This window comes from Schistocerca nitens, chromosome 1 (genome assembly GCF_023898315.1).
Source record: "Schistocerca nitens isolate TAMUIC-IGC-003100 chromosome 1, iqSchNite1.1, whole genome shotgun sequence".
In the NCBI taxonomy this organism is placed as follows: domain Eukaryota; kingdom Metazoa; phylum Arthropoda; class Insecta; order Orthoptera; family Acrididae; genus Schistocerca; species Schistocerca nitens.
The window spans coordinates 1,143,632,571-1,143,654,638 of NC_064614.1; the positions used below are offsets into that span (position 1 = coordinate 1,143,632,571).

Here is a 22,068-nt window from a genome sequence, read left to right on the forward strand (position 1 = left end):
ACGGAGCTCCATCGCAGTCTTTAACACTGGTAGCATGCCGCGACAGCGTGGACGTGAACCGTATGTGCAGTTGACGGACTTTGAGCGAGGGCGTATAGTGGGCATGCGGGAGGCCGGGTGGACGTACCGCCGAATTGCTCAACACGTGGGGCGTGAGGTCTCCACAGTACATCGATGTTGTCGCCAGTGGTCGGCGGAAGGTGCACGTGCCCGTCGACCTGGGACCGGACCGCAGCGACGCACGGATGCACGCCAAGACCGTAGGATCCTACGCAGTGCCGTAGGGGACCGCACCGCCACTTCCCAGCAAATTAGGGACACTGTTGCTCCTGGGGTATCGGCGAGGACCATTAGCAACCGTCTCCATGAAGCTGGGCTACGGTCCCGCACACCGTTAGGCCGTCTTCCGCTCACGCCCCAACATCGTGCAGCCCGCCTCCAGTGATGTCGCGACAGGCGTGAATGGAGGGACGAATGGAGACGTGTCGTCTTCAGCGATGAGAGTCGCTTCTGCCTTGGTGCCAATGATGGTCGTATGCGTGTTTGGCGCCGTGCAGGTGAGCGCCACAATCAGGACTGCATACGACCGAGGCACACAGGGCCAACACCCGGCATCATGGTGTGGGGAGCGATCTCCTACACTGGCCGTACACCACTGGTGATCGTCGAGGGGACACTGAATAGTGCACGGTACATCCAAACCGTCATCGAACCCATCGTTCTACCATTCCTAGACCGGCAAGGGAACTTGCTGTTCCAACAGGACAATGCACGTCCGCATGTATCCCGTGCCACCCAACGTGCTCTAGAAGGTGTAAGTCAACTACCCTGGCCAGCAAGATCTCCGGATCTGTCCCCCCTTGAGCATGTTTGGGACTGGATGAAGCGTCGTCTCACGCAGTCTGCACGTCCAGCACGAACGCTGGTCCAACTGAGGCGCCAGGTGGAAATGGCATGGCAAGCCGTTCCACAGGACTACATCCAGCGTCTCTACGATCGTCTCCATGGGAGAATAGCAGCCTGCATTGTTGCGAAAGGTGGATATACACTGTACTAGTGCCGACATTGTGCATGCTCTGTTGCCTGTGTCTATGTGCCTGTGGTTCTGTCAGTGTGATCATGTGATGTATCTGACCCCAGGAATGTGTCAATAAAGTTTCCCCTTCCTGGGACAATGAATTCACGGTGTTCTTATTCAATTTCCAGGAGTGTAATATCAGATCTAAGAAAGACTTACATTATCCTTTACTCAACCTAACTTTGGCACAGAAAGGGGTAAAATATGATGCTGTAAAAATTTTTGACAGTTTACCAGATGAAATAAAATATCTGACAGACAGCAGTAATAGCTTCAAAAATACGAGGGCAGTTCAATAAGTAATGCAACACATTTTATTTTCTCGGCCAATTTTGGTTGAAAAAACCGGAAATTTCTTGTGGAATATTTTCAAACATTCCCGCTTCGTCTCGTATAGTTTCATTGACTTCCGACAGGTGGCAGCGCTGTACGGAGCTGTTAAAATGGCGTCTGTAACGGATGTGCGTTGCAAACAACGGGCAGTGATCGAGTTTCTTTTGGCGGAAAACCAGGGCATCTCAGATATTCATAGGCGCTTGCAGAATGTCTACGGTGATCTGGCAGTGGACAAAAGCACGGTGAGTCGTTGGGCAAAGCGTGTGTCATCATCGCCGCAAGGTCAAGCAAGACTGTCTGATCCCTCGCGTGCGAGCCGGCCATGCACAGCTGTGACTCCTGCAATGGCGGAGCGTGCGAACACACTCGTTCGAGATGATCGACGGATCACCATCAAACAACTCAGTGCTCAACTTGACATCTCTGTTGGTAGTGCTGTCACAATTGTTCACCAGTTGGGATATTCAAAGGTTTGTTCCCGCTGGGTCCCTCGTTGTCTAACCGAACACCATAAAGAGCAAAGGAGAACCATCTGTGCGGAATTGCTTGCTCGTCATGTGGCTGAGGGTGACAATTTCTTGTCAAAGATTGTTACAGGCGATGAAACATGGGTTCATCACTTCGAACCTGAAACAAAACGGCAATCAATGGAGTGGCGCCACACCCACTCCCCTACCAAGAAAAAGTTTAAAGCCATACCCTCAGCCGGTAAAGTCATGGTTACAGTCTTCTGGGACGCTGAAGGGGTTATTCTGTTCGTTGTCCTTCCCCATGGTCAAACGATCAACTCTGTAGTGTATTGTGCTACTCTTCAGAAATTGAAGAAACGACTTCAGCGTGTTCGTAGGCACAAAAATCTGAACGAACTTCTCCTTCTTCGTGACAACACAAGACCTCACACAAGTCTTCGCACCCGAGAGGAGGTCACAAAACTTCAGTGGACTGTTCTTCCTCATGCACCCTACAGCCCCGATCTCGCACCGTCGGATTTCCATATGTTTGGCCCAATGAAGGACGCAATCCGTGGGAGGCACTACGCGGATGATGAAGAAGTTATTGATGCAGTACGACGTTGGCTCCGACATCGACCAGTGGAATGGTACCGTGCAGGCATACAGGCCCTCATTTCAAGGTGGCGTAAGGCCGTAGCATTGAATGGAGATTACGTTGAAAAATAGTGTTGTGTAGCTAAAAGATTGGGGAATAACCTGGTGTATTTCAATGCTGAATAAAACAACCCCTGTTTCAGAAAAAGAAAATGTGTTGCATTACTTATTGAACTGCCCTCGTAAATTGAAATCATATCTCCTTGACAACTCCTTCTGTACCATAGATGAATTCTCGAATAGGAATAAATAAATATATAAATATGGTATATGCATTTTGTGCCATTTAAGGGAATGGGGTAAATATTAGAAATATTAATCTTTAACTCTGTATTGTACCGTATTGTACATCATGTACCGTGTGTACCGTGATGTGCCTACAACCCCAGAGGATATGAAACAACGTATTGTGGCAGCCTGCGGCGACATTACACCAGATGTACTGCGGCGTGTACGACGTTCATTACGCCAGAGATTGCAATTGTGTGCAGCAAATGATGGCCACCACATTGAACGTCTATTGGCCTGACATCTCGGGACACACTCTATTCCACTCCGTAATTGAAAACGGAAACCACGTGTGAACGTGTACCTCACCCCTCATGGTAATGTACATGTGCGTCAGTGAAAAAGACCAATAAAAAGATGTTAGCATGTGGACGTAATGTGCTGTTCCAGTCTCTTCTGTACCTAAGGTCCATCACCGTTGCCTTTGGATCCCTACGTAATTCGGTGCTCTCCGATACACACGATCGAACAGTGGAGGAGTGGTACTCAAGCGTCAACTTTAGGTTACAATATTTCCGGATGTAATTAACATTTTACAATGCAACAAATGGCACTGATTACGTATTTGTTTATATGTTCAGATGTGCTAACAAAACTAATGTGGTTCCATTTAAAAAAACGTAGGTTTGTGTTAAAAAACATACTTCCGTGCATTTTTTTATGGTTTGTATTAACCAGTTACACTAGCCCCTCTCCTCACGTTCGGTGTGTGGAATCGATTCGTCAGTATTTGATGTAGTTTACGAAATATATCCAGGGGTAATGTTAGGTGAATCACCCTATATATATATATATATATATATATATATATATATATATATATATATATATATATTAAAAAATCTTCTTTCATATATGCATTTCTTGTTCACCTGACACGTTCCACATCACAACGGCTACCGTACCTTGCGACTGATCAGTGGAAATGGCAACCAACTAACTAATTAACTAATGTTTGATGACAACGATGTATAACAGTCACCTTGCAGAGGAATACCCTTCCAAGCTACATTCATACGTCATCGCCGTTGGCATGGTCTGATTATCCTCGTAAGTTCATCACATACTGCTGCAAAAAAATTAGTACATCTGGAAAGACGACGTCGATTTTGATCCGATGACGGTAAACGCTACCTGGGGGATAGTAGATGTACTGATAATGGTTTCAGCTTCCTCCGCCAACAGACAGAATAGTGACACAGCTACCAGAGTGCCATCTGTGTCTACTCTTAATAATGATGCTCACAGCCACAAGACACAATGTGGTGCAAACGTGTGAAGCAATCAGGCAACCATACCAAGGAGACGCACTCGTGCTTCCTACAGCCAACCGAGCGAGTTTGAAAGGAGTCAAATTGCGCCTTCCGAGTAGCAGAATTGTCCTTTCGGGGAATTGTCACACAAATTGCACGTGCTGCGTCCGTTATGCTACGATGATAGTATCAGCGGTCACGTGAACGTTCTCACACCACTAGACGAGCTTGTGGACATCCACACACTATAGACGCCCCCCATGACCGTCGTATTGTGAGGGCAGTAGTGGCTGATCTTACAGCTACCATAGAACAGATAAGAGAGTTTCTGAACCCAGACGTGTCAACACGAGCTGTTGCGAACTGGTTATTAGCACGCACGCCTCCATCCCGTTTTCCACATGCCACAGCATCGATTTGCAAGGCTCGATTGGCGCCGTCAGATGATCATTTGGAAAGCGGAATGGCGCGCAGTGGTCTTCAGCAATGAAGGTAAATAATGGCCTTTCGCGCGTACGACGTAGACCTGGTGACCACATTCTCGTAGAGTGCATTCGTCCAAGACACACTGCCCCCTCCCCTCCTCCCTGGAATAAGCTACAACTATCGTTCACCTTTGGTGTTTCTAGAGGGGACGACAACCACTGCAAAATGTTCGTTGATCCATTATGGATCGTGGGACGACGGCTGGCATGAACTTCTTGATGCAATAATTTACCAACAGCCGTATGATTTGTAGTTTATTTTATTTTATGAACTTCTATGTGCTACCAGTTTCTGCATTACATTGATGCCATCTTCAGGCCCCACTCGCCGTAGTCGTAAAACCAAGAGCTGTTGCAGGACGATTGATTCACGGATCTAGTTATATGGCTCCTTCCGTGTATAGCGATTTTACGACTATGACGAGTGGGGCCTGAAGATGGCATCAATGTAATGCCGAAACTGGCAGCACATAGAAGTTCATAAAATAAAATAAAATTCTACAAATCATACGGCTGTTGGTAAATTATTGCATCAAGAACTGCAAAATGTTGTTAGACCTGTTCTTTTGCGGTTCTTGCAACAGGTTGGTTCAAAATGGTTCAAATGGCTCTGAGCACTATGGGACTTACCTTCTGAGGTCATCAGTCCCCTCGAACTACTTAAACCTAACTAACCTAAGGACATCACACACATTCATGCCCGAGGCAGGATTCGAACCTGCGACCGTAGCGGTCGCGCGGTTCCAGACTGTAGCGCTTAGAACCGCTCGGCCACTCCGGCCGGCTCTTGCAACAGGAAGGCGATGTTTTATTCGAACAGGATAACGCTAGTCCACACACTTTCCGTGAAACTATACTTGCTCTGCAAGAGGTGCAGCATGATCTCCGGACTTGTCTGCATCGAGCATATGTGGGATATGATGGGACGAGAACTGACTTGTGCGCCTCGTCAGCCAACAACTCTTACAGAGCTACGTGAACAGATCAAGCAGGTGTGGCATAACGTGTCCCAGGACAGTATTCGCCATCTGTACGGTCGACTAGATAGAGTCAGCGCCTTCGTTGTCGCCAGTGGAGGTTACATTACGTACTAACACGGGTGTTTGAGCATGGATCGATACCTGGTACCTCAGAACCGCTTGTGCTATTGATCTGTAAATGTAATCATTTCATGTACTCCATATGCACTGTTTGAATTAGATTGATTGAATTAGAAACCTCTAAAAGGGTGCAGTGTATAAACCCAATGAGCTCTGGGACTTTATGGGGAAGACAAGACTCCTACAGAGCCAAACTACAGCATCCCTCCACTCCAATTTTCTTCCGGCAGCGCATAAACCCAATGAGCTCTAGGGCTTTATGACGAAGCCAAGACTCCTATAATGCCAAACTACCGCATCCCTCAACTCCGATTACTGCCTATACAGGCCCAATTGTTTTGAACCTGTCAAAATCAACGGGAATTTCTTAAACTTCTACCACAAGGATCAAGATACTTGCCAGAGTGAGGCTGAATAATTGTAGTATCTTGTAAAATTCTGGAGAAAGTCGGTGAAGAACATTTCGAGATTTTTGCTGACAGTGTTTCCTCTTTACATTGTATACATATACTTATATCTTACATATCTTTAGAAAATATACAGCCTGTATTCGTCCGAACGTTTATTAGAGGATCATGTAAAAATTTGAAGTAAATTGGTCATGAACTTTTCGAGCTTTTTGGTAACGACATTAAACAACAATTAACCACAATATAGTTGTACAGATTCCTGTCCTTGTTTCTAAGCTCTTATTGTAGTAGACAATGATTTTCCTTTTTCTTCAAGTTTAGATTCTGAATATGGCTATTGTATAGTCGAAACTGATAACTGTGCTCAAAAAATTTTGAAAATCATGACAATTAAATAAAAAAATATGAACATCATACGATTGCTCTCCAAATTGTCATTTTGTGGCTAATTGTATTCAGTCTACTTATAAGCAATTAGAGTGACATTTATTAACTATGCCTTAGCAGAAATTTGTACTGCAGCCAAATACTCGTACTTACAACAGCGAACGAAGTGCTCTCTGGGTACATGTTGTGTGCTGTTGCAGGTGATCTACTCGCCCTTGGACAACCTGGGGAGGAGACTGAGGAAGGTGGAGGACAAGCACCTGGACATGGTTGCGCGCTTCGGCTGGGAGGTCTGCTCTCGCTTGTCAGACATGCTCAATTTCTCGTAAGCATTATTTCCACATGCGCATCCACGGTCTGGTAATGCAGGGCATACCACATATTATGTGTGTTTTGTGCTCTGTGCCCAGAATATGGATTGAGAGTAAAACTAAGAAAGATTTTCTGAGGAGGAGCAGATACACTGGGGTGCAAAACTTAAGGACGACAACAATTTTCTCATGATATCTCGCCAGCAAGTAACACAGTTCAATGAAACTTGGACCATACATACAAAAAACGCTACAGTATAGTACAGAAGGTAACTGAAAGAAATAAATAATGAGCCGAACAGGAATTACACGAAGAAAATAATCACATTGACGTCATCACGATTTATGATGGTCCACTGGACATAATGAAATGAGGGAGACGTTTCCTAATAGAGCGCGAGATATCCACAGACGGCAACGCGCTCCTATGCTGGCCACAAGGCTGATAAGGGTTCTTGTGGTAGGGTATTCCTTTCCTCCAGCAGCGAGGTTGACAGAGGCTGGATGGTCGTCGCTGGTGCATGTGGACGTGCTGGAATACGTCTTCCAAACGCATCCCAAACCTGCTTGATGGGAGTTAAGTCAGCGGAACAAGCAAACCAGTCCATTTACTGAATATTCTCTCGTTTCAAGAGCCTCTGCACCCATGTTCGATGTAGTCGCGCGTTGCCATCCACAAAAATGAAGTCAGGGCCGAAAGCACTCCTGGAAAGGGGTAGGCGTATGTATAGCCAAACGTCAAGATATTTGTCATTATGTGCAACATTCAGTGCTGTTTTTCTGGGGGAACGCTGGGGGATGCGTACCCCTAAACTTTTTCGTCAGCAAAGTAATTTTTTTACAGTGTTGAGAACTTGGAAGAGTGCCAAAGATTTATTTCACGGACGTAAATTTTTATTTTATTTTTCCGTGTTGGTAATTGCAATACGAACGATACCAGTGCAGTTTTTTGTGGGAAAAGCGATGTCATTGACTGTTTCAAGCATTTCGAAGCTGCGGCAACCGTTATCGACAACTGAATCGCTGGCAGCCAGTTCGACAAGCATGTAGTGCCCTCGCCCGCCAATAGTGGGCGATGGTAGTGCTAAACGGATATGCGTACGCTCAAACGCCGAGATACGGATAGATGTCTCTACGGTCCCGCTACCATGATGATGTTGATGACGTCATGGCTAAAAGCAGACGGGTGGTATCCCATGCTTCAGTTTTAAGTAATTTTCGTTGCATTATACCCAATGTCGCAGTACCCTCAAACTTTTTTTTAGGAAAAAATCACTGGCAACATTCGATCGTAAACTTATCGATCTGCTTCATCGCAGTGTGTATACTGCAGCTTATTCTGGTTTAGCTAAGGCAGAATTCCAAAATAATTGCTGCGCGATGCCAATGCTTTTATTAATGGGTGATTGTTGATGGTGGGCGCGAGGGCTTAGCGTGGCAGCCTAGTGGAGTTATTGGTGGGAGTGTGAAATCCGCGGTCGAACTGAGTGAAACTCAAAAGATGTGCTTGCCGGCACTTATAGGATGAAATTACTGGTTTTCTTTTGATATAATTATGTACGTCGCGTTTGTTCGCTGTCGAGTTTCAGTGTGAAGCGATCAGTGATGTACGGTAGCATGCAGAATATTTCTAAAACTGATTGTCTTAATCACTGCAATAAATCACACTGTTTGTGATCAGCTAAGAGCTACTGGTCTTATTCTAGTATGTGATTGTTTGCTTCCTCCAACTATCAGTACCTGAAATATGTATCGTTAACTTCTTGGAGTGGAGAGGGACAACATCGTCGTAATGTAGTAGATCAAACAGTTGTGTTATAGGTACAGTGGCACAATAATATTGACCAGTGAGTGTACCGCATTCAAAGATTTTTTAAGTCACTACATCCATGCAACGGTGTGCATCCTGTGACGTGCGGTGTAACTGTGCATGTGTTGTGTTGCACAAGTCAGCAAGATTACAATAAAATTGATTACTTATCATTAATGTAACATGAGGTTTTATTTAATGACTACTTTTCCCGGCTAATGAACGTTATTTAGTTAAAGAAATCACCTGGGAAAGTGTAGTAATGTTGTCTGACAAGTAAGTAATCATTTTATAACCAACAAAAAAGCCAAACGTATGATAAGTAATCTGAACTAAACAAGATTAATGATTTTTAATAATTTCAGTGCTGTTGTTTAAAAGACTCTTTGCTAGTTGCGGATCGTCCATCAAAATTAACGCTTTTGGTATTCGAGGTGGCAACACTTTTCTTTAAGCAAAATGAACAGTTTTGTCACACAATACAACACGTACACAACACTAATGTATTTTCGTGTCAAAATGTTTCATAAAAGTTGTTACGAAATTACCAGGCTTCATACATCAGCAGATAATAATTTATACGTAAGAGGCTGTTTGCATTCGTAGAAGTTCAATGTATTCACAGTCTAACTGGAATTTATTACCTCAGAGTGGGCCCTCGGCCACTAATACACAGTTATTACCGAAATTATAGCCAACAATGTCTGTATAGAAGTCTGTATAGAAAAACAATTTAAAACTGTCGCTGCCGTATTTCATTAAGATGGCGCTTAACGTAAGACAAGCACTTACCGATTCTACTTCAGGCTGTTTTACTCGTAATAAATAATATATTTTAAATCTTTTCTCGTCTTCACTATATGCATTAATATTTGAAAATATTTCTCAATGTTAAAAGACACGTTAATATTCACCATTTACCAATACACTGCGCTGTAGATCAATAGTGCTAACGGCTGCGCTCTTTGGTAGCTGAGCAGAAAACAACATTTTTATAGGCTGAGAATTACAATAAAATAAAACTCCAAAGAAGATTCATTTCAGTAATACATAAACCATATTTTCAAATATCGGTTAGCAACGTAGTACAGTTTTTTACAGACGTGTTTTACGAGATATCAATCACATAATATGTACAACAGTTCTAACAAGAAGAAGGATTTTTCAACAAAATCATAGATAACAAAAGATTGAGATTTTCACATAGAGTAGAAATATCTCTGGAGTGAGCATTCAGAAGCGCAGAATTGATTTTGTGTTGTCAACATACGTTACCACAATGGTCACGTCATATCGCTAGTAAAGACAGACTCCCTTCGTAAGTGCTGTGGATTTAGTATAGACGTTTTGCAGGCACCAAAGCAGTTTACGTCTCATATTTGAAATAAATTGGTCTCTCAGCTTTGAAGAGCAAAATGAACGAGCATGGCGTCACAGAAGCTTTACGTCAGCATGTATTTACAATGTCTTTCATGTCACATCTCGTCAAGTCGCTTAACACAGTACTGAACGGCGAAATTGGGGTTTTGAGTCACCATCCCTAATATGCATAAAATGTTAGAGAATAGTATCAGAACTGAGGAGCTAACAACGACAAAATTAATCAATGGCCGAAGCAAACTTTATAACCTATGTTCTTGATCAATTATGTTTGGTAAATTACTGAGAAGTGAGACAACGTTTCAAAGCAATGAGAATTATTTGCTAGGGAAAATATGTACATTCAAACGAATTAATGAAGCCTGTTAAACTTATCCATTATGTTTTTTTCTTACGTAATTAATAACGTCATAAAAAACTGTGTTTTACTCCTTCATTAAAGCTGACTTTTTTGCTTAAAATGTCATATGGTGGAATTTGCTTCGTCTACTTATGTTCTTATACACATACATTATGGGCGTCGGCGCCGTTGTGTTATCGTAAAACGTAAATAACTTTTCGCCTTCAGATATACAACCTCGGTTGTGTAAGAAAGTGGAAAAAATATCCCAGTCGTCATGGAACATCTCCAATTTATCACTAAAACAAAGCGCTATTATGAAATAAAGATTATGACGATACAACAGTACAACATCCCCTATTATAAGGAGAATGAGCGCGGCGAAAATAGTTTAACTTAAGATGTTAACAGACTGGTACCGTTAAAATTTTCTTCCCGAGAAACCTTGACGTACCGTGAAATGACGTGACGTTCCGTTGACGACCTGTGCGAATGCCTCCATTCGAAAGGTACTGTAGAATGTTTTGGTGTTATATGACGAGACGGGACGTTACCTGATGGCGGACGCGAATTGGCGCTAAACAATCGACGTCGTCCCTAGATCACGTGACAATTCCAGTTTAATGTTGACAACATGCGCAGGACGCAATGCTCACTCCAAAAATATTTCTACTCTATGGATTTTCATTATCTTTTTACAAGGGTATTGTCTGAGATACAGTTTTTTACGAAATACTAAATTATATCGTTGACAATAATTATTTATTATTTGATTAACAATGAAGTCCTTTTCATTAGTATTACGAGAATAGGATCAAAGTCCAGTCACACTCCACATACAATGCTGTCGTGAATATTATTTTGAATAAAATATTGGCATGGATATTACAATCCCCACACCATAAGATTTATACCACCAAAACGATCATATCCGGCAGTGTTCCTGGATGCATTACATTTTGCCACCTCTCGTCGCTTGAGAATACCTCCAGCATTGTTGAATATGATTGTTTTGGTTGTTCAGGTGTTTTGGTGTGGGAAGGCATAATGTCGCATGGCGTACGGACCTTCAAATCTTTGAGACCGATACACTCACTGGTCAACGTTACTGTGGCGCTGTACTCCTTCCCCATGTGAATGTTTAGAGGGTGCGCTCAGCAGTGACTTCGTTTTTATGGATTACAATAGTCGTGAGCAGGTGGAGGAGGTCTAGGAAAGAGGGGATATTCAGCGAATGGCGAGTGAACTGGCCTGCCCATCGGGAAGGCGCATTGCACCGCGTCCATATGCACCAGCGAAAATCCAGTCCTTGTCAACCACAATAAGTCCTTACCAGCCTCGCGCCCAGCACAGCAACACGCTGCAGAGCAAACATTTCCGTACGTGGTGGACACACACCCTATTAAGAACCATGTCCCTCCTTTTGTAATGTCCAGGGGTCCATCATAAATCACAGTGGCTTCAGTTTAATTATAGTCTTCGAGTAAAAGTGTAATTTCTGTTCGTCTCGTTGCGTATTTCTTCCAGTCACCTTCCGACTATACTATAGCAGTACTTTCGATATATGTTCCAAGTTCCATCGACTTGTTACTTGGCATTGACACATCATATTAAAGTTACTTTCGTCTTCAATTTTTGCCTCTCTCTCTCTCTCTCACACACACACACACACACACACACACACACACACACACAGCATTATCTTAACTGCCTAAATAAGGTTGGATGCAATTGTGCATTGCTGCCCTGTTCCATACCCAATCTGAATAAGCTGCTCAGTGAAACGCAGCAAATATATTTTTAGAGAGTTTTTATTAATTACACCAATGAATTTAGTAATCTTAATGGACAAAGTTGAATCTATCATGTTTTTTCAGCTTCTTTTGTTGCCTATTAAGATTATAAATTATTTGTTGCACTTAATTAATTACGAGAATATGCTATATTTTTTCATAAATTAATCATGTCCGCGGTTCGATTCCCGGCCGAGTCAGGCTTTTTCACCAGCCCCAAGATAACTGAGTGTTGTTGTGTCGTTTTCATCATCATCATTCATCCACATTACGATCGGAGGAAGGCAACGGCAAACCACCTCCATTAGGACCTTGCCTAGTACGGCGGTGCGGGTCTCCCGCATCGTTCCCCTACGCTCTGTCAAGAAGCATGAGACTTAATTTCCATAATAGTTCATACATTATTCAGAGTCTTCATAAACGCAATGAATGCCCAAGGTCACAGTTCAGAGTAATTTTTTTTTCCTGGAAACAGTACACAATCAGCGCGTTACCCGAACGTTCTGGTAATGAAGCTGTAGTCCACGCCATCAGTTACTACCAGCATACCATCTGTGTCACCGTGGCTAGACTTCTTCCCCACGCCAATGAGCCATTCAATATGCCTACTGCAGCATTCTGTCCACGTCAAGTTTCAGAATGATTAACAGTGAACAGTACTAATCTGCGTTTTTCATCGCATGTGTACCGCTATGTTGAGTATCACGCACACAGCTCCCAATCGCCCGCTGCGTGTTGACAATGAATTTTCAAATAGACAATACTTCACCACTTTTACAGCCATTATACTTTCATGCGTACTTTGCAGTCTGATTACAGGTTAAATTATTAACTTTTATGAGAAGTAACTACTTAATAACTTACCAAAAACTCGTTCATTCAAGAAAATTGGCAGTATGACAAAGAGTAAACAAAAGTCAAGTATGATAAATATAGACCACTGAACCAATTACCAAATACGTCTACGAAAAAAATTAATTACACCTGTGTTAGACATTGAAGCTTTTCAATTGCTACACTGAAACGTGAGGGACATGGCTGACTGAGACAAGTTAGACTGACGGAAGGGACATTAAGGTTTAACGCCCCGTCGACGACGAGGTAATTAGAGACACAGCACAGGCTCGGATTTGGGGGAGGAAATCGACAGTCCTTTCGGCTTAAGCGATTTAGCGAAATCGCTGTTAGACTGAGAGACGTGACAGTCAGATATAGGCTTCCTGCGGTTTTCATGAAGCACTCCAGATGAATGCCGGGGTGTTTCCTACAGAGCGCCGCCGAACTGTTGTCTGCTTCTTTCCCGTCCAATCCGGGCTCATGTTCCGCGTCTTAGGTCTCAGTGCCGACGGGATACTAAAAAATATTTTGTCTAGACCGCTGGCGCATCTGACAAGGTTCAAATGGCTCTGAGCACTATGGGACTTAACATCTATGGTCATCAGTCCCCTAGAACTTAGAACTACTTAAACCTAACTAACCTAAGGACATCACACAACACCCAGCCATCACGAGGCAGAGAAAATCCCTGACCCCGCCGGGAATCGAACCCGGGAACCCGGGCGTGGGAAGCGAGAACGCTACCGCACGACCACGAGATGCGGGCATCTGACAAGGGAACCTCCCCATCGCACCCCCCTCAGATTTAGTTATAAGTTGGCACAGTGGATAGGCCTTGAAAAACTGAACACAGATCAACTAAGAAAACAGGAAGAAGTTGTGTCGAACTATGAAAAAAATAAGCAAAATATACAAACTGAGTAGTCCATGCGCAAGATAAGTAACATCAAAGATACGATCGGCTCAGTAGCGCCGTGGTCCCGTGGTTAGCGTGAGCAGCTGCGGAGTGAAAGATCCTTGGTTCAAGTCTTCCCTCGAGTGAAAAGTTTAATTTTTTTATTTTGAGACAATTATCAAAGTTCAGGTACTCACACATAATCAACTTCGCTCTCCAAAATTCCAGGACATGTTCAGATTTGCTTGGACATATGCAGGATTAGACAGTCTACACACGGAAAAATTTGAAAACGTTAAAAACATATGTTTTGACAGAGCACAGGGAAAAGTGTGCGACTGTGAGACTGTTGCATTTATTTGTTGCAGTTTATGTGACAAACTCCTATGTTTTCATCACTTTTTTGGGAGTGACTATGACATCCACAAGAAAACCTAAATCGGGCAAGGTAGAAGAATCTTTTCACCCATTCGCCAAGTGTACAAGGTAGGTGGGTCGACAATATATTCCTGTCATGTGACGCACATGCCGTCACCAGTGTCGTATAGAATATATCAGACGTGTTTTCCTGTGGATGAATCGGTAGATCTATGACCTTGTGATCAAACGTTTTCGGTTCCCATTGGAGAGGCACGTCCTTTCGTCCACTAATCGCGCGGTTTTGCGGTGCGGTTGGAAAACATAGAAACTAAACTTATTACAGTGAACAGAGACGTAAATGAACGAACGGACAGATCATAACTTGGCGAAAATAAAGGAAGTAAAAATCTTCACTCGAGGGAAGGCTTGAACCAAGCACCTCTCGTTCCACAGCTGCTCACGCTAACCACGGGACCACTACTCCAGTGAGCACAGAATATCCTTGATGGTGCCTATCTTGTGCATGGACTACTCAGTTTGTATATTTTGCTTATTTTTTTCATAGTTCCACACAACTTCTTCCTGTTTTCTCGATAGATCTGTGTTCAGTTTCTCAAGGCCTATCTACTGTGCCAACTTATAACTAAATCTGAGGGGGGTGCGATGGGGAGGTTCCCTTGTGAGAATGATGATGGTATCAAGTTAAAAACGTCGCTGTCCGTGAGGTTTCTGAATAAAGGTTGAAAGAGATACATATACTAAAAGTTGTTAATTTTAATGTATTATCGAAGAGCATAAGCGATATATCGATTACAAAGATGTACATGTGAAACAACGCTGCGAGCCAGCTATCGCTGAGGGAGAGTATGAGTAACAAAGAGCTTATGTTAGGTAGCGCAGTAGCGGACAGTTGTTGCTCGGGGATAGTAGGAACATCGCAACAGACACTGCCAGCCTCTGCCACGCTATTACTGCTACTCCCAAACAACAAATGCCCACTAATGCGCGATCTAACATAAGCTGTTTGTTACACATACTCTGCATCAGCGATAGCTGCATCGCAGCGTTCTTTCACATGTACATCTTTTTATCGATATATCACTTATGCTCTTGGATAATGCGTTAAAATTTACTATTTTCATTATATTTACCTATTTCAAGGCTAGAAAAATGTATCTCACGACCTTAGGATGTTGTTCGGACATACAAACCACGGGCACTGCATATGGTTCAAATGGCTATAAACACTATGGGACTTCATATGTGAGGTCATCAGTCCCCTAGACTTAGAATTACTTAAACCTAAGGATATCACACACATCCATGCCCGAAGCAGGATTCGAACCTGCGATCGTAGCAGCAGCGCAGTTCCGGACTGAAGCGCCTAGAACAGCTCGGCCACAGTGGCCGGCCGGGCACTGCAAGACGAAGCTTTTTCTCGGGAATTTCAGGGAAGTGTCCGAAGTGCGACTGCTGTGTTGTTAAGAGATGGGGCATGTTTTATTGCATAAAACTCTACACGAAGTAATGTTTCTGTAGGAAGACTTCACAGACAATCGATTTGATACCTCCCCTCCCGCTCCCCCTCCCCCCCCCCCCCCCCCCCACCCACATAGCTTGTGATCTTGGTGTATTGACTAGGCGCTTCCTCCAGGAATGCGATGTAACGCCTTATGTGGGTTCGATATTGTGACAGACTCCAGTCCTCTGGAAGTATGGCTTTTAACAGGACGGGATCACAAGCGCACCTCTAATCACTCAGTCTCATCGTGGGAAAAATATACTCTGTGCATAATTTATCTTTTTCCTGGTGGTCGGTTAGGGTGATCGATCAACTGTTTTGACTTTGTCTGGTTTGTTCCCAGATAATATCGCCATAAAACTATTTAACATAACAGAAAGCAATACGATAATAAGCTGTCGATATTTAATTCACGATAACACCCAAAACTTCCCACAACTTCCATTAACTGCTTCTACAAGCGTCACCAATAAGAGATGCCATCGAAGTGATATTATTCTTAAACATGATTCACAAAAGTACTGCAACTTATATTCTTTTCTCACATGTAATTATGTTCTGAGTTCCTTGTTGGTTTTGATGTTGCTACACATGAGGTGTTTGTTTCTTCGAGACTACTGACAGAATTCATGAAACCAGTTTTGAACCTTGTTGCAGGATCGTTCTGTACTCCACATCTTCTTTCGGCTTCGCTGTTCTGGGTAACAAAACAATGGACGGGGTGGTCGGCCTGCTGGCGAACGGCACCGTCGATATCGGCGTCACGGCGCTGGTGATCACGCACGAGCGACTCAATTTCATCGACTTTACTGGGCCGGGCGTACTCTGGACGTGAGTTAAAGAGTTGTACACCGCAACGCAACCAGCTGGCGACACTAACTTGCCAATTGCAGCTTTACATTCGCAAAAAACTGTACCAAACATAATTTAGTAGCACCATTGAACTATTCTTCGCTGGTGGATAGTGATTTGTAAGATATTCTCGGCCAAATCCGTCACCTGACTAACATACGAGCATTGCAAGAAAAGAATAATTATAATAATATGCAGGACATACCACGTCATCTGTGTAGCAGATGGCTATGCGTAATAATAATAATAATAATAATAAATGACAACAACTGTCAGTACCCCTCCAATGTCTCTGGCGCTCTAATATGGAATCAATGATAAAATTCCACTTCTGCTGTTTTAAAATGTTATCTACTACAACTTTAATTCTAATGTTCTCAAAATGTTATCAGCTGTTAAATAAACATGAATAATTTTTACTATTACAATGCGAACAACCTTTCACAGTTTTGGAAATTTAAAATTTTCCCGGAATCAAGATCTTCTCATACAATTTAAGGCGAAATGCTGGATTCCGTATTGCTGTTATGATGTGAACCTGAAAATTACCAGAAGATACTGCGCCGAAACATCATGCATGCCATTTCAGACATCTGGTAATTTGATCGAAATTTCACGGACGATATATACAGGGTGATTATAATTAAAGTTAAACTTTAAAATCTCAGTAGAAATAATGCCACTGATCAGAATGGTGTCAAATTGCAACGAAATACTATCGGAGAAGGGGGAAAACGTATGGCAGAAGAAAAATAAATAGTTACAAAATGTAGCAATGGATGGTGCTGTAAGCATCATAATTTAATAGTGGTCGACTCTAGATAACAAATGAATCATACAACAGTGCCTAAGGTGCACGTTTGACATTAAACAAACTGTACTACTCAGTATTCATGGGTGTACAGGTGTGATACTGTTGGTTGCGCAAGCCCATCCACTACGGCAAGGTCATATCACAGCGCATGGTAAAAATCGTTTTTCTTTTTTGTTCTGAGGCCAAATACCGCTTAAAAGGCACCACTCACATCGTTTTTTAATTTTCCTGAGGGCAGAAATCGCATAAAAACATGACTCAATCAAAATCAAATCGGATAATTAATTTCCGTGTGACTGGTGCAAAACATGTTCAATATGCTGTCCACCGTTTTCTGCAACAAGTTGAAATCGAGAAACAGCATGTTCCACAACTGATCGAAGTGTTTCCGGCGTCATGTTCAGCGTGTGTTGCGCAATACGTGCCTTCAGTGCAGCTAAGTTTGTAACCGGAACACTGAACACAACATCCTTCAGATAGTCCCACAGCCAGAAGTCAAATGGATTAAGATCAGGTGATCGGGACGGCCAGGCTGTAGGGAAATGGCGGCTGATAATTCTAGCATTTCGGAAATGGAGCTTCAGCAGTCTCAACTGGATTTGCAATGTGCGGAGGTGCGCCATCTTGCATAAAAATGACCTCATCCACGCATCCACGTTGATGGAGAGCTGGAATGACGTGGTTGCGCAAAAGACACTCATACCGCTTACCAGTGACGGTACAGGTGACAGGACCGGAAGCACCCCTCCCTTCGAAAAAATATGGCCTTATGATAGATAATGCCATAAACCAGCACCACACAGTGACACATTCTCAGGATGAACTGGTACTGGTTGATTTGCGTGTAGATTTTCCGTTGCCCATATTCGACAATTCTGTGTATTGACATATCCTGTCAGATGGAAGTGGGCTTCGTCTGTCCACAAAATCTTCCACGGCCAGTCATTGTCCATTTCCACGCGAGCGAGAAATTCTAAAGCAAAGGTCTCTCTTGCCGGCATGTCAACAGGAAGCAACTCGTGTACATGGGTAATTTTGAATGGATAGCAAAGAAGGACGTTCTGTAGGATTTTACGCACCGTGCTCACAGGAATGTTCAATGTTAGGGCAATTCCCCGTGCACCACACGTTTGCACACCACTACTCATCTCCTCCTGCATTGCTGCGGCCACTGTTTCCACTGACGTCGAATCACTTCGTTTCCTCCCTCTACCAGGTTGCACATCAAAAGAGCCCGTCTTTTCGAATTTCCGAATCATTTTCTCCAGACCCACGGCAGTCATCGGACCAACGCCTTTTTTCAAACCCTTCAGTGTCCGGAACTTCTGCAGCGCGACATGTGCACAGTCATCATTCTTGTAATACAACTTTGCAAGCAGAGCGCGATCCTGTATTGAGACAGTCTTGGCGAACGTCACAGACGCGAAAGGAGGAAAAGTCGTGTACCCGACGTGTTTATACCAACTTCAATGGGTCGTGCCCATGACAGGTGTTTTCATTTACGTATTATGACACGTACAGCGCCATCTATTGATCAATTTTCAGAATTTTTTTTTTTTCTTCTGCCATACGTTTCCCCCTTCTCCAATAATATTCCGTTGCAATTTTACATCATTCTGACCAGTGGTGTTATTTCTACAGCGTTTTGAAAGTTTAACCTTAATTATAATGACCCTGTTGAAAGGGTCCGGTAGCCACCTTTCATTAGTCCTATAGCCCATTTTCACTAGTATTTCTCTTTCCTTCCTTATTTCTCTTTTCTCATAATTATCATAGTGGTGTGATTGAATGAATGTGGTTGTGTGTCACGTTGCTAGACGGTGGCGTAGTCTGCTGCAGAAAGTCTGCGATAGTCGTACAGATTCAGCAGCAGTTGTACAGAATAGCCAACTCTCGTAGTGGTCAAGTAGGCAAAGAGGTTTTCGCTACTTGTGAGAAATCCACATACGTTAAGTTGGTGGCGGAAATAGCATCTTTGGGTTTTCCGGGCCACGCGGAGCGTGGAAGAGGCTGGAGAAGAAGCGGGATGCAGTCTGCCGCCGGTACGGGAAGCGTCCACAGCTGTGCTCCAGCTCCAGTCGAAGAAGGGTGAGTTAGACTGACCGCGTGGCGCGTTGTTACTTGGCGAGGGGAGAGCTGTTAGCTTTTGGTCTCGCTTTTCAACTCTGAAAGATTGCATTGCCTTGTCGCAGCGAGGAATGCAAAACTTTGGCAGATTTTTCTTTTAGTAAATTTCTATAGCAGACTTGGATCCACCGGAAAAGCGCCACACAAAGTTGTCGATAAGAAGTGAGCACTCGCTTCTGTATGAATGTCTGTTTGCCTTCAGCTGTGCCTGTATAAGCTTTCATTTTTCTAAATATTAATAGCTTTGCCTTCTCGCGTCCGTGGGGAGCCGACCACGTGGTTGCACATTAAAGTTTTGTTGGGCTACCGTCATCACTAACTGTCCGATCTCATGTTTGTTTTAAAGAACGTTAACTATTCATGATTGTGTGATGTGATATTGTTGCAACTTGGCCACGATACCTAGATATTGCGTCTCCACAAACCACGTGGGCACGCGGGTGTACTGCGAAACGTGTACCGTTTCACGAGTTATTGCGATCAGTTATCAGGCAACAGGAGTTGTATGAATGATTCACACCAATGATTTTAGTTGTAGATTATAGCGGTGAACGTATCGACGCTTTTCTTTAATGTTTTAGGAATTAATGTTATCAGGAATTGTGTACATGCCTCACATCCATATCTTAGGAATAAATGATTTTATCTACAATTTTCTCTTGTGTTCCGAGATTACGTTTTTGCACCTAAGCCACTCACCTCGTAGCTTTCCCGTTAGCACATCCAACGCGTTTCCACACCCACAGGTCCAGTAATTAGTCTCCCCTGGTATTTTATAACAAATGCTTTAGATTAAGTCTTATTTTCGGGTGTGTTGCTGGCAGCTGATCTTATGCAGTGTTCATGCATTTTCTATTTTATTTTAAATGTTTGATTGTCGTGAATAGTGCACGGGCAATACTATTAATTACATCGTATCCACTATGAGCGACATCACAACGTATGCATTTTTGTGAATTTTTGGTCTGTGATCAAATTAATTTATTTTCCGACTCGACCAAACCTTCGATTAGTTGTGTGGTTAGAGTCGGTGGCGACCCTAATCTTCTCACGTTAACTTCACAAGCAATAAGTATTTACATTCCCAATAATAACGTAATAACCAGTAGGAACAGGTCAGTTACACTGTATATTTGCTATTTCGTAGCTTTTGCGAGTAAAAAAGAATAATTAAATGTACTAGAGATTTCCATCGTTAATGTGACTGTATGGGATACAATCTTATGGATAATTACAGGAAAGAAACTTTGTCTCGTACTGCAACTAAGTCGTCCTCATTTCGTTTTACCATTACCAATTTCAAGGCCTCCAGTCTCAAAATCAGATGTACATGATATGTGAGCATCAAATTACGCGTGCTATGTGCGCTATAGGGACATGTCTTGTAGTCATCAATTGTCAAAACGGCGGCTAATAGAACTAATCACACTCAGACATGTCGCTCAGTGACAGGCAGTAAGTAGTTGTTATTTTGCAGCAGTAACCAGTAGCCCCCACCTGATAATGTCGAGAAGTTGGCCTGGAGAAATATTGTGGTATTTATACAAGGTGATCCAGCGACAGACTCGAAGGCCATGTGCCGAGCATATAATATTGACTGCCTGGAGAGTCACGAGAGTTGCCTGTTTTTATGGAAAAAGTTTTTGAACATTCTTAGTTCTTTAGACGTTCTATAGGTTGTATCTTCTGTAATTACACTTTGTTGACACTGCTGTATTCCAAAAGTTCTGTGATTTAGCTCTATGACAAACTGAAATGCTTGGAGCGTCTTGTAAATTTACATATTCTCTCAGTTTCTGATGAGGCTTACTTAATTTTTATACATCACGTTAATGTTACTTCCTACAGTTGTCGTCAAGGTTGCCAGAAGGTTCAGTCAGTTTATAGAGAATATCTAGAAATTGGGCAGGAGGAGAGAGGTCTCAGAAAAAAAAGAACTGTTGTAGCCAAGACAGCCAGGAGCTCAGTTTGGTTTCAGGGCCGAAACTGAAACTAGAAGTCTCTTTCCTATTTGCAACTGAAAAGGTTCCCAACAACAAGAAAAGCTTCTCTATAAATCAGACCTGTGTTAACTCTCACTGTCTCCTAGCAGTTGTTGATGTGGTCTTCAGGCCTGAGACTGGTTTGATGCAGCTCTCCATGCTACTCTATCCTGTGCAAGCTTCTTCATCTCCCAGTAACTACAGCAACCTACATCCTTCTGAATCTGTTTAGTGTATTCATCTCTTGGTCTCCCTCTACGATTTTTACCCTCCGCGCTGCCCTCCAATACTAAATTGGTGATCCTTTGCTGCCTCAGAACATGTCCCATCAACCAGTCCCTTCTTCTAGTCAAGTTGTGCCATAAATTTCTCTTCTCTCCAATTCTATTCAATACCTCCTCATTAGTTATGTGACCTACCCACCTAATCTTCAGCATCCTTCTGTAGCACCACATTTCGAAAGCTTCTATTCTCTTTTTGTGTAAACTATTTGTCGTCCACGTTTCACTTCCATACATGGTTACACTCCATACAAATACTCGATGTTAACAATTTTCTCTTCTTCAGAAACGCTTTCCTTGCCATTGCCAGTCTACATTTTA

At 43.0% G+C, this 22,068-nt stretch overlaps 1 protein-coding gene across 1 annotated transcript in view; it reads left to right on the forward strand.

Annotated features, from left to right (window-relative positions):
* LOC126232638 (ionotropic receptor 75a-like) overlaps positions 1-22,068 on the forward strand; it is a 133,760-nt gene that overhangs the window by 75,181 nt on the left and 36,511 nt on the right. The window contains exons 5-6 of the mRNA XM_049942810.1: positions 6,644-6,768; positions 16,349-16,522. Coding sequence (XP_049798767.1) covers positions 6,644-6,768; positions 16,349-16,522 — 299 coding nt within the window. The remainder of the gene's footprint in view (positions 1-6,643; positions 6,769-16,348; positions 16,523-22,068) is intronic.